The sequence below is a fragment of the Nannobrachium achirus genome, assembly GCF_963921795.1.
Source record: "Nannobrachium achirus genome assembly, chromosome: 11".
Taxonomy (NCBI): domain Eukaryota; kingdom Metazoa; phylum Chordata; class Actinopteri; order Myctophiformes; family Myctophidae; genus Nannobrachium; species Nannobrachium achirus.
Window position 1 is genome coordinate 14090127 of NC_137820.1, and position 16159 is coordinate 14106285.

The 16159-nt window shown below is 39.9% G+C and overlaps 1 protein-coding gene across 1 annotated transcript in view; it reads left to right on the top strand.

Moving 5' to 3' along the window:
- ccdc33 (coiled-coil domain containing 33) overlaps positions 1 to 16159 on the top strand; it is a gene marked incomplete at both ends in the record, with an annotated part of 95061 nt that overhangs the window by 1319 nt on the left and 77583 nt on the right. Inside the window, 2 exon segments of the mRNA XM_080736875.1 lie at positions 804 to 1288; positions 2072 to 2242. Coding sequence (XP_080593001.1) covers positions 804 to 1288; positions 2072 to 2242 — 656 coding nt within the window.

Here is a 16159-nt window from a genome sequence, read left to right on the forward strand (position 1 = left end):
TTAAACATTTTGTGATTATTGAGAAATAGAGAGTAGAGACACATCTGAAGGTTGAAAAATAGATGGTCAGCAAGGCAGAAGCATTACTGATTTTTGTAGTATGTTTTTTAGACAATTGAACAATTGCTGGACACAGAGTTAGCAGAAATACGAATGGACAGACAGACACATGTGTCTGACTAAGATAGTGAGATGAGATGAGATTCTGAAATCAATCAATCTTTGATTGGTGGAGGGCTGAGCTGAGCATAGATCAGATGACCATCATTTATCTATTTCACTGCAGATTAGGTTATCATCCATTACCATTAAATTCAACAAATTCTTTCAATGCATGGACTAAAATCTTGTTTTATTTGATGGCCTTCCAGTCCTGGCATTTGGCCTTTTTGCCCTAAAAAAATGGACGACACCAAAGGCCAAGTGGCCTTGCCCCTAAAATGACGAAATTTCAGGCCTGGTTGTTGATGTACTGACGTATTATCTTGCTTATTATATTGATGTATTACCTGCTTATTGTAAATCGCTTTGGATTAAAAGCTAAATGCCTAAACTGAAACTGTAATAAAATGCAATCTGTAAATTTCATAGTCCTACCTGGGATTTGAACCTCTACTGCTCTTCCAAGAAGATATAGAGATTTATTTGTACTTGGTTAAAATGATGGTTTATTCATTAAAATTAGTTTCAGTATGCTTTGTAGCTTTAAATCTGGCTCTCTGGTTTGTAATGGTGCTTTGATTTAGTCTGATGGTGGTGTGATTTAGTCTGACCATGTTTTCCTCCGCTTCTCTCATTGACAGGTTTTTGTAAGAATGACCAAGACCATGATGTTCGTCTAAGGGTTGAGGCTTTGCGTGTGAGAGAGTCAGACAGAGGGCACGGCACCAAAGCTGGCGAGGGATTCTTTGCCATCTACCCGCGTACCAACACGCCGCGTATCAACTTGTTTGTTGGTCAGGATGAAGAGCTGTACCAGTATAGTGGCATCATGGCCCTGCTGCGAGTGCACAACGACTACCTGTCCATGCACTGTGGTCGGCTGGCGTACACTGTGTCCTTCCATGAGGCCAGACCCTTCTGTAGGAACACTCGCTATTCTACTCGCATGTCTCCGCTCCTGGGAAGTGTCCATAAAGCAACTGCTGAGGGAGAGGCCTCACCCGGACCTACAACTCTCCAAGTGCCTGCACTGATGAGTTTGGGGTCAGATGTCTCCACTCCAAGGAACACTAAGACGAGTGCTCTCTCATCCACACAACCCCCACCTCAAACACAATTAGAGCAGGTACAGTAGTATGCGTTGCTTATAATGTGATACAAAGGTCCAATAAAAATGATTCTCTTCAAACGTTTAGGCCAAGATTGAGTTCCTAAAGAAGCTGTTCGTAGAACCAGGCTTTGTTGCCACAGTCCATATAGTCTGGACAGCTACCTACCGTTGTGCTCAAAATGATTAAATTTACATCTTACAAATACATCGACAAATATTTTTTTTTTGCATGGCATGAGTAATCAATAGAAAAAAAGTCATTTGGGGGTTGAACTACTAAGTATCAGTATCAGATGTGCCACCTGGCCTGACTAGAGGCTTGTTGACTGTGATTAGAGCAGTTAGAAACATGGTTAAGTCTAAGGAATGGTCAGAAAAGTTCAGAGAAGAGATTATTGCTCTGTACAAAAAAGGAAAATGATATAAAACAATTGCAAAGGCACTGAATGTTCCAAAAAGTATGGTTTTGAGCATAGTTCACAAGTTCTAAGTTAAAGGAGCAGAGGCTTCACTAATAAACCTAATTTTCAGAGGGGGTTGAATAATTTCGAGCTCAACGATGTCTTGTTTAGATTTACTACAGCTAGCAGACCGAAATGTAAGGCTTGATTTTACTGTACTTTGTTGTACACACGCTGTCACTCAACAACCATAGCAAATCTACAAACAAGCTCACAACTCAGTTCTATTTATTAGGTGGGTTTTACCTTTATATCATGGAGAGGCAGTTCTGTAAATGTTCGATGAGTGCATCATTTTGGAGTTATGAACTGTTGCTTACTCTTCTCCTGTCTTTAGCTTCCTGCTGTTGACATTGAGATGGAGCGCTCCGGTGTGAGCCTTCCATCCAGTCCAGAGAGCAACGTGTCCTCAACTCCAGACCAGTACACCCAGACCACAGCCACAGGCAACCATTTTCCTCTTGAGTTCGCTCTCACCGAAACTCCAGAGCCATTTCCATACAATAAAGTGAGTAAATCCTCATCTATTCTACGTGCTTGAAGAAACATAATCTGTTTTAGCTAGAAGGCAAGGGGGAGCCTGGTTTACGAGGATATGCAATGTGGTCCTTAATATTTTGCACATGCAGTACAATTCCATACCCCATATCCCATATCCCATACCATTTTTATAAGGTTTACCATATTTCCAGTTATTCGTTACTACTTGCATTGAAACCATAAACAAGAAATCTGTGCTCAAACAAGAGTCATGCTTCAAAAATAATTTCCAAATCTTATGTTAACAGTTTTGATTCTTGATAATATTTTCAACAATCATCATGGGTCAAATTCTTCCATGTTTTCCCATCCCCACTCATTTTCAGTTAAAAACTGAGAACTTTCAACAGGCTATTTTAATTTGTGTTATTAATGTATGTTGAAGTTACTGTACATGTTGTTACCTCAACATTAAATCACCCCACATGTAGGCCTTCTGGTCTAATGGGTGTAATTACAGTAGTAATCTTTCCTTGCCATCGTCTACCATGCTGCCTCTGTCATAATCAATGAGCCTTGTAACACTCATTTACAACATAATTGGATTTGTGCATGTTCGAGCTGGAAAACATGTACATTCAGCTGACAGAACCACTTATCTCAGTCGACACCTGTAATGGAGCCTCACTGTGGACAGGCCTACTGTATGGTAAATTGGTAGAATAATTCAGTCCATTTATGTATGTTTGCATTCATCTTACTGGATAGTATACGGCACTCCACCATTGATTAATGGACAGTTTTGATTTATGTTTATCTAAGTTGAAATTGTATTTTACATGCAGACATATGGCACACTAAGTAATGCTGGATTACAGTATGTAAGACAGCTTTTGACAACTTTACTAGAAAATGTGATTGACGTTAACCACTTAAGCCATACCGTATATAAATTTACTTTGACGTATAATACAATAGCGGTTAGCAGAAATAGCGAAAATTGCCAATCTACATGTGCTCAATACCTTGTGATACAATGCATTGAGCTGTAGATATGGTAATCTTTTTTTTTCTTTCTGCTACAATAACATGCCCAAAATGGGGACACCAAGGCTAATGTTGTTAAATAGGATTAAAAACATAGTTGACTCAATGACGAGATTCCATGTTCTTTGAAATGGTGTTCCAAAGCTCTTTCATTGATTGATTGATTGAAGACTTTATTAGAAGTTTGCATAGGAAAAGGTACAGTTTCATGACGGTACAGTTCACTGGTACAAGGTCTACTAAAAGGAGATCCATGAAAAGACTAAGCTTATTTCCACTGGAAATCATTGAAGTATCTCATATAACATTGAATGACAGACAAATAGAACACAGTACTATGCAGTAGATATGTAAAGAAAAACAAAAAAGAAAACAGTAAGTCCAAACAAACAGTATATACAAAGAAGGGGCAGGGGAGGTTAGGGTTGGGCTAGGTTCATTTTTTTACCAGTTGCGAACGGCTGCTGCCTGTAAGTGGTTTTACGTTCACTTGTGTCATCCAATGCAGTGGTGGATCAGATTTGAAATGGCTCTTTTGACATGAAAGGTTGATTGGATTTTCAAAATGGCCACCGGTGGAAAAAGAAAAATTCAATTTAATTCATGCAGGTCATTTGTGTTGTTGTGATTTAGCCCTGTTATTCTTATAGGCTGCCGAGTATGAAAGATTTATTTATTTCCCCCCAGTTATGAGTACTGCGAGTGAGATGTTACAGCTAAGGAGCCAGTGACATGTACAAATCTTCCTGATGGTTATTAAAGCGGTGATGATCACCTCGCAACAGACATGCCACTGTACAGCTCTCAGCCTGTCACGCTCACGCTGGTGCTGCCTGACGAGCACTCTGAATTTATAGCAGGGGGAGACGGGCTCGCTTCAGAGCTGCTGTAAAATAGAGTTGTTTATAGAGACATCCTAGCCATTCTTTCTGGAGAACACCTACTGAACAACAGCTCTTTGCAGGAGGAAAGATTTTCTATTTCTATTTTAAATGTATTGTTAAAACATCAGCTAAATATATATTTCTGTTCTTTTAGGTAAATGACACAAAGAAAAATAGTGAGAGTATCTGGGTCATATTCAATTGAACTACTTTCCAACCCGGAGTCCCTATAATTTGGCCATACCATTATAGGTGAAAATGTCAACATTTCCCAAATGTTCAAGTAACGGTGTGGTTTAAAACAACATTTGGGAGTACTCTCTAACATTTTTACTACACTAATCCTTTCCAGCATATCCACTTAGCACATTGAGCCAATCCTGCTATATATCAAGACAAAGTGCACAATCATTCTGTGAAACTAAACAAAGCTTGGACATATTTTGGTATTTATTTTTCGTGTGAGAGCGTGTGAGAGAGCGTGTGTGTGTGTGTGTGTGTGTGTGTGTGTGTGTGTGTGTGTGTGTGTGTGTGTGTGTGTGTGTGTGTGTGTGTGTGTGTGTGTGTGTGTGTGTGTGTGTGTGTGTGTGTGTGTGTGTGTGTGTGTGTGTGTGTGTGTGTGTGTGTGTGTGTGTGAGAGCGTATGCAGTTTGTGTGTGTGTGTGTGTGTGTGTGTGTGTGTGTGTGTGTGTGTGTGTGTGAGAGAGAGAGCGTATGCAGTACGTTTGTGTGGTCTGTGTGTACCAGCATAAATTGAACGGATTGTGTTTGCTTATCTGATCTCATGTGCTAGCCTGTTAGGATACACAAGTGAATATTTATACATTTAAAAATGAAAGGCTACTATACAATTCAGGGTTTATTCATATTGATGTGTTTTCATACCCCTTTATTTATATTCCCTTCATGCAATTCTGATATTGCTTACAGGAATGACTTTTATTGTGTTATAGCTCAACAAGGATTTTACTTTTATGTATGGAAGAGAACATACAACCAATCATGCTTTTTAAATCAGAACAAGAATATGGATATTATTCTACTCTAAAGCAATGGATAACATCTTCAACCATTTGCACTGAAAAATATTCATATACACACAGGGAGTCATTCCAGAAGCCTGGCTATGAATATGGATTTCCCTGTATATGTTGTCTCTACTGTCTAACTTGGTTAGGACATTTGCATTTATCTCGCCTGTGTTTTTAATTATGATAGCAAATGTAGCCCCAGCATGCCTAACATAATTGCAATCAAAATGAGAGATTTGCTAAATTGTCCCAAAAGAACTAATGGGGGGGGGGGGGCAAAGAATGCAGATTGGATTGTAGTGTTGTGCGGGTAATTCTGTCTCTGTTGACTGTCTCCAAATTTAGAAACATTTCATTCAGATACATTCGTCTTTAGACCTCTATTAATGTCTACACATATTTACATCTACTCTATTTTCATGCCCCATCCTAAGCAGAGTTTCAGCCTATGTCTGGCTTTAGAGGACTTATTACTTATACAGCATATGAGGAGATTGGCTGATTGCCAATCTCGCCTGCAGACTGCTGGCTCCCCTAGCCACCACAGTGTTAGAAAGCATAAATGTTGCAATTAATATTGGATTAAAGCTATGCCAGTGTGTTTTCTTTTTATGAGTAAACATATTTGTTAGCTGTTTTTTCAAAGCTAATTTAAGATCATATGAGTTGGCGTTGTCTTTAATGAGACCATCATATTTTGTCTCTCAGTTATTCAACGTTGTATCCATTCGATTTCTGATGAATAATGTATTCATCGTTTGAAGCCCGCAGACATCTCCTCTGTGTGTTCAGAGACTCTTGGTTTTCACACGTCTCTGCAGAAATGAGAGTGAAAGCTCCTTGCTCATCAACAGTGTATAGGGGATATACTTCTAGACGGAAAGGTAGAAAAAGGAAGAATTGTGTTTATTTGTAGTGTCTTGGCTGATGAAGATATTTCCCTTGCTACATTAGGGCAGTCACGAATAGTGATTTTTAGTATTCGAATTATTCTACCTCAAAGTATTCGAATAGTCGAATATTCGACAGGACTGGTCAAATATTAAGTAAGCAAGAGGCGAACATTGTGAAAATAGCAGATCTACATGCTCACAACGCCTCGCGTTGCGAGGCGTTGTGAGCATGTAGATCGGCTATTTTCACAATATTTATCTGTGGAACCGAGTCACATTGAATGTAATACCTACAATTCCAAGTGCTTGTCAGGGTGGGGGTCCCTAATTCAAATATGTTTATTTTGGGGGTCACAGCCTAAAAAGGTTTGAGAACCCCTGGTATAGAGCATTAACAAATTCATCCACCAGGGGCATTGACAATTCATTCTTATGACTTCCTATCTAGCCAAGCTTTATAAACGATATAATTTATATATTTTAAAGAGAAAACTTACCTATAACAGGCACTACATTGGATTTCTAATATCGTCTCTGTACAGCGTGAACATTCATTTATCTTACTGGCCAAATAGGTGGAGCACTAGTGAATCTTTCCTTCCTCCTGAAGGTTGTTTCTATATGCTGTATTAATAAGGTAAACCAACAAGGAATTCCTCTTGATATATTTAACCCCTGTAGCCCAGGCCTATGTTATATTCCACTACTGTGCTCTGCAATGTTTCTGCTATTTTTGGACAATTTTCCCAAAATAGGGACGCCAGGTTGAAAGTGGGTAACGTGACAAATAATACATCATTTATAGACATTATACACACACACACACACACACACGCACGTACATATACACTATATACATTTTTACCCACTCTAGTCTTTCTTTTTCACCAACTGAATTTGTTCTAGGGGCTGAAATCCGGGGCTGCTGCTTACTTGCCAAATTGGATCAACATTAAGAATCGCATCGGTTCCACATGGGATAAACGTAATCGGATCTATTGCCTGCTCATAACAAACCTTATTGTACAGTGCAGCATATAGACAGCTTTATGTCTTTACAGATATTGGTTTCTATGAGGTCTCTGGTCAACTAAAGGAATTTGACCTGCAGTCATAAAATGCTGCTGTTGTGGTGTGATATTTTGTTGTTGTTTTTATTCACCATAATTACAGCAGCAGCATAATATAGTATGCATGGGTGCATCAGGAATAAAAAATAACGAAACAAAAACCAGATACATATACATACAACACAACTTAAAACTAACACAACAAAAAATCAAGAGAGAAAAATAAGCAAACCCACCCACCCACCCACCCACCCCTCCCGGGACCAACGTGATACTTAACTGTTGTCTTCAAAGGAGAGATAACCATGTCCATGTTACTCCACCTAGAAACAAACAAATTATCATGCACGAAGGATAAAGAAATACGACAGTATTTATGCAAATAACATGTATTGCGATTGAAAGCCAGACAGATAATGCTGTCGCGTTTATTACCCACCGTGGACGTCACACGTGATCTATGCTATAAACGTTTGCAAATAGAGGAGGTTTATAATAACTTTTAATGTTGCTCTTTCCGTAATATTGTTTAGTTTTGACTTAAAAGAAACCCCATGCCAAAGGACCACCTTGAGACCAATCAATCCAATGTCCTTCAGGACAAAAGAATCTCAGTGGGTTTCTTTGAAGGCAGGGAAATGGTCAGCAGCTTGATCATTTGTAAAAGTCACTTCAGTACAAAGGACCATGACATCGCTCAGTGAAGTTACTGGTGAATTTCATTTAGTGTGTGCTGTTCTCCGCCACCCAGTCGATCCCCTGCTAAGATCACTCACACCACACTCCATTAGCAAAAGGCTTCGCTCTTAACAGCACTCTTAAAGGCCTCCAATGTACTGCTAGGAGCCGTAAATTAAATGTAGGTAAACGATCACAATAGTAAGTTGTCTAACAGAGGAATAAACCTTTTATTGTTTATAAAATGACCAAGTTATGTGACTCCGAGGCCAGCCACTGCAAGGCTGAGTGAGTGATGAAGTTAAAGCATTGGTTGGCCTAGCAATGGACTAGCCAATCATAGAGCTATCGGCACTCCAAGCAATGGGGTATAGTCTATTCTCGGTTTGCCGTAGTGAGCGGAGTACTACAGTAGTCACGTATGGCTCTCTCTCACTCACACACTCCAGACATAAGCCACTGTCAGTAAATTGTAACACGTTTCTAGTGAGGCAGAAACGTCTGCAGATTTGCAGGAACAGAATGTGATTCGGCTCAAGTTAATAGATGGTACCAACCATCCTCTTTATTACCAGTAAGACTCCCTAATCGGGAGATAAGCGACCGTCAGGTCACAGCGTGATTTTAGGCCAAAATGTGTAGGAGCAGTGTCCAAAAATGAGTTTGAAAAAATCTGCCTGATGGTGGCGCTATATGGGACAGATCCATTTTGATGAGATTAGTGTAGACATGCTGTGTACCGATTTGCGTGATTTTAGGGCAAAATCTGTAGGAGCAGAGAAACGTCTGCAGATTTGCAGGAACAGAATGTGATTCGGCTCAAGTTAATAGATGGTACCAACCATCCTCTTTATTACAACAGAATGATGGAGAAATGGCTCTTGCACATACTGTATAGGCAACATCAGTAATGTCTGTTAACTCATCCAACTGGTGGGATAAACATCGTTTTTGATATCCTTTTCCAGCTGTACCTCCACTTCCTCCGAAATCCCCCTCATAGCAACATGTCACTGTTCTCATAGTCAACTGAAGGCTGTTATGACATCCATTGTTTTCAGTCCTGTTCTTAAAATGGCCAAATAAATCCCCCGCCAGCTGAAAGCAACGCCTCCTTGAATATCTCGCCATCCCAAAATGACTCCTTGTGTTTGGTGAGAACATAGCACACACACAAGGAGGCTGCAGTGGTCGCATTAATTTCACCACCGAGTGTGTTACTGCTGTGTTAATCGACCAAAAAGCCTGTCAAGACCAGTCGGTCTTAGAGCCATGGTTGCCCACCCCTGGTATAAAGTATAATTTACACTTCCTCTGAAAACATCTGGCCCAGTATTATTTTACGGTATTTTTACCGTATGGGTCCCCTGATGGGATGTGTGGCATTGATATTCAGCTTCTGTCGCAATGACATCATGGTGCTGATTCCTCAGATGACAGACAGTGAGTCATGCTTCCTGGATAAGTCATCATTATGGACCAGAAGGAATAATATTTGTTTGACAGATTATTTTAAACACTGTAAATTCAAATAATGTAAAAAATAATATATAATATATATAATAATATAATAATTTGGCATTCTGAGAAATGATACATACTGTATCATATCATATACTGTACATTTTGGAAATTGGTGTTTGACACAATGAGCAGCTAAATACGCCCTGCCCCAACATTCATCTTGTAAATAACATTTTTTGATGTCTGTACTCAGCCAAGGTCTGTATATATAAATACAAGGATACTTAAATCATCAGTATTTAGTAGTACATTTAGTGTATGTGCACTGTTAACAGTAGAGGAGCTTCCAAAGCATTGCAGATATATAGCTGTTTTGAATGTGAGACATTTACAATGTACATTTATCTGCCAATATTATACAAGTACAGTCAAATACAGTCAATACAGTATGTACAACTAGCAAATTCCTCCACTTGTGACACTGACCAGACAGCTGCTTTGGAGATCCTTTATTATTTAATAAATTTTCATATGGTATAATGAAAAAAAAAAGCAGCTGATATTTTTGTCTAGATGTGGACTTTATATGTACATATTCTAAAGTTGTCCCTTATCTGTTGCCCTATCTTTAAAGTGAGGTGCTCAAAGGCCATTCACAAGCTGCCTGATATGCACTTCAACTCATCATTCACCCACTGTTCCCACTTTCAACAGTAGCAACTTCACCATGATTCATAAAAACAAATCCTCCTCATTCCTTGTTGAGTTCAGTCTCATAACAGCCCTCTTTCATGTGCCCCAGCCCTTCATTAGTGCTGCAACAGACTGTCATTTGCATGTACAGGTCCCAGAGAGTGTCGTGGGGATGGGGGTGGGCGGTGGGATGAAGGATAGTGACACTTCAGGGAACGTTTGCTTGACAGACCCCTGAAGGCGCAGTCAATTCAGAGGTGTTGTTATCATTGCTAATTGTGATGGCAGACGCAATTATTTTGTTGGCCATCTAAAATTAACTCAAAATGAGAAACATTTTGGCCTGTTTTGCATAATTATCCTCTGTTCCATGTCATCTATCTATATGCGCGGTTTTCCCAAACCGGCGCGAAACGTTCGGAATCTCCTTATGCGGGGTTGATTGTTGGCTGTTTCTGAGGAAATCGGCGAAAGCTCTGACTCATTGTGACATCACTTCATAAAAGGCTCTGACATCACGTACGCCACATGAGTCAACAAAAAATCTCTGTGAGTGTGTATGTATGTAGGTAATCCGCGTATCTCGAGAACCGTTCGTCCCACGGGCACGCGCGTTCTCCATATATGGGCATAAAATGAATGCCCCCATATGAGAATCGTTCAACCCACGGGCACGCGCGTTCTCCATATATGGGCATAAAATGAATGCCCCCATATATGGGCATAAAATGGATAAAGGGACACAGACAGACAGATTCAGAGATCTCCATATATGGGCGTGAAATGGACGCAAATAGACAGATATCTCCATATATGGGCATATATGGGCATAAAATGGACCCAGAACTATATGGACGCAAATGGCATATATGGGCATAAAATTTACGCAGAATCACAAAGATCTCCATATACGGGCATAAAGGGACACAGACAGACACACAGACAGACGGATACAGAGATCTCCATAAATGGGCATAAAATGGACGCAAATGGCATATATGTGCATAAAATCTACGCAGAATCACAAAGATCTCCATATACGGGCATAAAGGGACACAGACAGACAGATTCAGAGATCTCCATATATGGGCGTGAAATGGACACAAATAGACAGATATCTCCATATATGGGCATATATGGGCATAAAATGGACCCAGAACTATATCTGCAGTGATCTCCATATATGGACATAAAATGGACGCTGACAGACAGACAGATAACAGATATCTCCATATATGGGCATAAATGGACACAGGCAAACAGATGGTCAAAACGGGTCCTATGACAACAGATAACAGATATCTCCATATATGGGCATAAATGGACACAGGCAAACAGATGGTCAAAACGGGTCCTATGACAACAGGTATAATGGGGTTTGCATTAAAGGGCGGGGCATTCATTCCCTATTTACATTGTTCCGAGTTGGCCAGGTCGCCGACTAGACGCTTGCTTCTAGTTATAATAATACACCCAGTAATGTGAGATTTTAGATGTTTGATATGGCAGTGCATGTCCTGTCCCCCCGGCTATTGATTTCACCTGCAATCATTCAACTGAGCCCCACGAACACAGGAAAGCCAGAAACAAACACCTTTTCTGATGTAAACAAAAAGATAATAATTTCCAACCACCAAGGCAAATGTTAGCTCAATTACTAATCTCTAAAATCATATCATAATATAAATCTGCTTGCTATGTGACTTCTTGGGGTGTCGTATTCGATTTATTCCAGGAGGTAATGAAAATACCTTGATTGAATGTCATTCTATTCATTATAATAAGGGCATTTGGAGTGGCACTTTATATGTACAATAGCTAAGGGAAACTCTATGGAGAGCCATTATTTTTCAAACTGTACCCTGAGTAATGCCAGACAAAGGGTTCCCCTCATGCCCGCTGGGAGTTTTCCTTCTCTAGAGATTTGAGCTACATGGCGCTGTGAGACTCCTTCTTTCATATAGCAAGAGAAATGCTCACAAGTTACAGGCCTTCGGCTGCTTGCTGTAGTTGAAAGACAAAGCTTTTTTTCTGAGCATATGCAGAAACGGCGCTTTGTTCTAACATTGGTACAACATTTACTTGATATCCTATATTTGTGAATTATGTTTTTTTTCTCTTTTGTATTCATTTCATTATATTATGCAAGGATAATATAAGATATATTCTGTAAGTAACAGGCTGTTGAAATACAACAACAGATTTGCTAGAGGAAATGTACACAAATAACTGCATATAAACAAAATAATATAGGCCTATCCTAGGGGAATGAAATTCATGAATGAATTCACATGAAACACCATGCGATCCTACCAAAACTGTTGTTTATTAGACAACGGTAATACATTATATTGTAAAGTAAGATGCTTGTTCAAACTTGTGTCTTATGGAACATTTTATTGTCAATGTGGAAATGTATTTTTCCCGTTTCACAAATAAACACATAACATGTTGAATGGGTTTTCACCTATTGAATAAAAAAAAGAAAAGGTTCAATTCTTATCTTATCTCTGCTCACATGTGGGTTCGTTAGTCATAATGATGATGTATTTTAGACCTCTGCGGAGCTTGTCATACACAGTGCGGCCTCAAATGTTCACCATCATTTGTCACAGCATTGTCAGGTGTACACATGTCACTGGTTGTCTTTAATAATGCACATCATCACTCATTTGGAATGCAAATTTTGTCTGCAGTGATTTGCATCTGCTCTGTGTCTGCAGACATTGCGCTATTGCTCCCTTATTAATAATTCCTGCTGTCTGTATCTTTGCTTTGTGTTGTATATATACAGTATGTAGTATGATCCACTGCAGGGGTCTTCAACGTTTTCAGGCCAAGGACCCCTTAGTTGAGAGAGAGATGAAGCAGGGACCCCCACAACCTTTTCCTAGATTCCGTATAGTTTCATCGTTTGACAGCACAATCATCTAGTGTATTTTGGATTCATGTCAATTTGTGTTATATGTAACCACTTGAACCATCAATACTTAATTAACTTGACCTTTCACTCGGTACTTAAACTGCTCTTTTCCCCCTCTACACCAAACCTCTTTGCTGAAAATAGCTGATCTACGAGGCGTTGTGAGCTTGTAGATCTGCTATTTGTGGCTAAAGTTCTCAGAATATGGACACTAGGGTTCAAGTGCAATATAAAAAAGGAGAAAAAAAGTTTCCATCACACAAAGATTTGGAGGACCCCCTAGGGGGTCCCGGACCCCCTGTTGAAGACCCCTGATCTACTGGGTATCTTGTATGAAACACTGGTTCCAGAAAATGCAGAGGTTGTTTTCCCTCACTCCACACACTGACCGTTCACTTATATTGGATGTGTAGGTGATTGACAGGTTGAATCTCACAAATCCAGTTGACATGTTATTGCTCTGGGTCAGATGCAAGCAAACTGAAGTAAGCCTCCACACTCCTCTCATTCCCTTCTCTCTCTCTCTCTCTGTGTGTGTGTGTGTGTGTGTGTGTGTGTGTGTGCGCGTGTGTGTGTGTGTGTGTGTGTGTGTGTGTGTGTGTGTGTGTGTGTGTGTGTGTGTGTGTGTGTGTGTGTGTGTGTGTGTGTGTGTGTGTGTGTGTGTGTGTGTGTGTGTGTGTGTGTGTGTGTGTGTGTTTCTCTTCCCAGTCCACAGTCTTTGTCTGCTTACTGTATGAAATGTCTCGGCCAGCACTGAATTATTGACCAGTCTGGAATCCTGTGAGACCCAGCTGACGGCGAGTTCTTGTCCATTTTCAGCAGCATAGAGCTTTTTTTTCCCTCAATACCACATCCATAGAAAAAAAAAACATTTGTAGGCTTATCGTATGTAGTCTGACAGAATGGTTGTCATAGCATTTCTCTGCCAGTCATCTAAACGGTAACAGAACGTGGTACTGCACTGAGGGGAAGCAGATATATCCGAAATTGACCGCATTATGTGATCTCATATCTGGTGGAAATATACAGCGTGATGCTTGTTTATTGTATACAGTAATATTTCTTTACCTCTAATATATTGTGTAAGATGTATTTGTATCAATAGTTCTAACCTTTTACCTTTGTTTGCTATTTTTCTCTTTTTTATCTCTAATATATTGAGTAGGATGTTGCATAGTTCTTAACCTTTTACCTTGACTCTGAACTTTGCAAATGCAGTTGTGCAAAACATGTGAGTCTACCATGTTTTGATTGGTTTGTTTGCCTTTGAACATTGTCTAGGGCCTATAGTCCAGTCATTTTAGGCCAAAATTTGTCCAAACCTAGAACAAATTGCAATAGTAGCAAACTCAACTGATTTTGTATCCTCAATATGTCCTTAGTGAGGGAAAAAAAGTCCCAAGGAATCCCACCGGGGCAAAGTTTTGAAAACGACCTATCTACCTTCACTTACTATACACTACAATATAAAGGAAAAAATGACTGAAAAAAGATCTGCTTTAAGTGGGATATGAGGGGTCAAACTAGGGGTTTTTAATTATTCTGAATCCATTGCAAGCATTTGTTTTGCATGAAAAACATTCCTTGGGCTAAAAACGGACCCCAAAAACTGAAAATTGATGAAAATTGACGTTTTGAGTGGCCATTTCTGGCCCAAGGAATGTTTTTCGTGCAAAACAAATGCTTGCAATGGATTCAGAATAATTAAAAACCCCTAGTTTGACCCCTCACATCCCACTTAAAGCAGATTTTTTTCAGTCATTTTTTCCTTTATATTGTAGTGTATAGATGCCTTAATGGTCCACGTCACATTGATATAAACCAGTATGCGCACGCCGGTCGGCACCAAATGAACCCCACCGTTCATAGGATGCAATGGATGGCACTCGTGTTTAAAAATGCATTCCATCAAACTTTCAGATGCCGTTTTTCTCCCAGTGTGGAGGAAGAATGCTTAGGATTTTTACTGTAAATTCTCACTCTTGAAATATATAATCCTTAGTTTCTGTTGATTGTAAACAATAATAGCGATTCAAAACAGTTGTCCTTCAAACCCCACCTCTATTCACCGTCATCAGAACAGAGGGAGCGCTCCTCTTGATCACCCACCCGATCCACTGGATCACCAGAGCGTCTACTGCTCGCCCAGCTGCAGTCCATGAAGCCTAATTATGCTCCGTCCTGCGACGGTGTCGCGCGCAGAGCCGCAGACCTCCAAGCTCAGAAGGGTTGCATTGGTGACGCGATGTGAGTTTGTATATCAGCTACTCTTGACACGGAATACCGTTGCGCAATGAAGTATATGTCTCGATAAGGGCGCTCCCATGGGAGCACCTCACTAGCACACAAGAGGAGGTTGAATAACCAGTGCTCCCCAAAACAACAGGTTTGGGGATCTGTTGGGAATTGATTACATGATACAGTCAGCTGTGCATTCAGTCTCAATGTTTGTAAACAAATAATTGGTCTATAGTAAGTGAAGGTAGATAGGTCGTTTTCAAAACTTTGCCCCGGTGGGATTCCTTGGGACTTTTTTTCCCTCACTAAGGACATAATGAGGATACAAAATCAGTTGAGTTTGCTACTATTGCAATTTGTTCTAGGTCTAACCCTAAAATGACTGGACTACTAGGCAAGTGAATTTGCTTCAGAAAATAGATTTGATCAATTCCCCAAATCCTGCAAAATATTGAAGGTGTATGAGCTGTAACCCTTTTCTTTTTAATTTGTTTTAAAGACAGACAGTTAATGCAGATGTTATTGTGTCATTTACAATTACTTCGTTTTTAGGCAGCATCCTCTGTCAAATTGGGCTAATCAAGAGTCCAGCCAAAACAGCCCTAAGATAGTTATGATTTTTGCAAGGCAGGATTTGACCTGAACATAAATGTTTGGTCTTTTAGTTTCTAATTTAATTTAATTGTTTCAGCTTGTGGGGAAGAAGTCTCTCCACAAGCTGAAATGGCTGACAAGGGGTCTGAAAAGAGTTTGCTTTATCATCATATTCATTTATGCTTGGAAACCACCCATTATGCATGGGAATGTTGCTTCATATGAGCCGCCGGAGAGGACCTTGGTTTGAAGATGGATGCCTTTTCATTGTCTTGAAATGATTATTCCACTGAAAAGCCTGACATTGCCCCCTCAGGCTTTGAACAATGCAGAGTGGCTCAAGGTCGCTGTATATGAGGTGGTTTTAAATTGACGTTTTGGAGGATGCTTTGAAACCCTGCTGTGAAAAGCCGTCGCATGCACAATATTG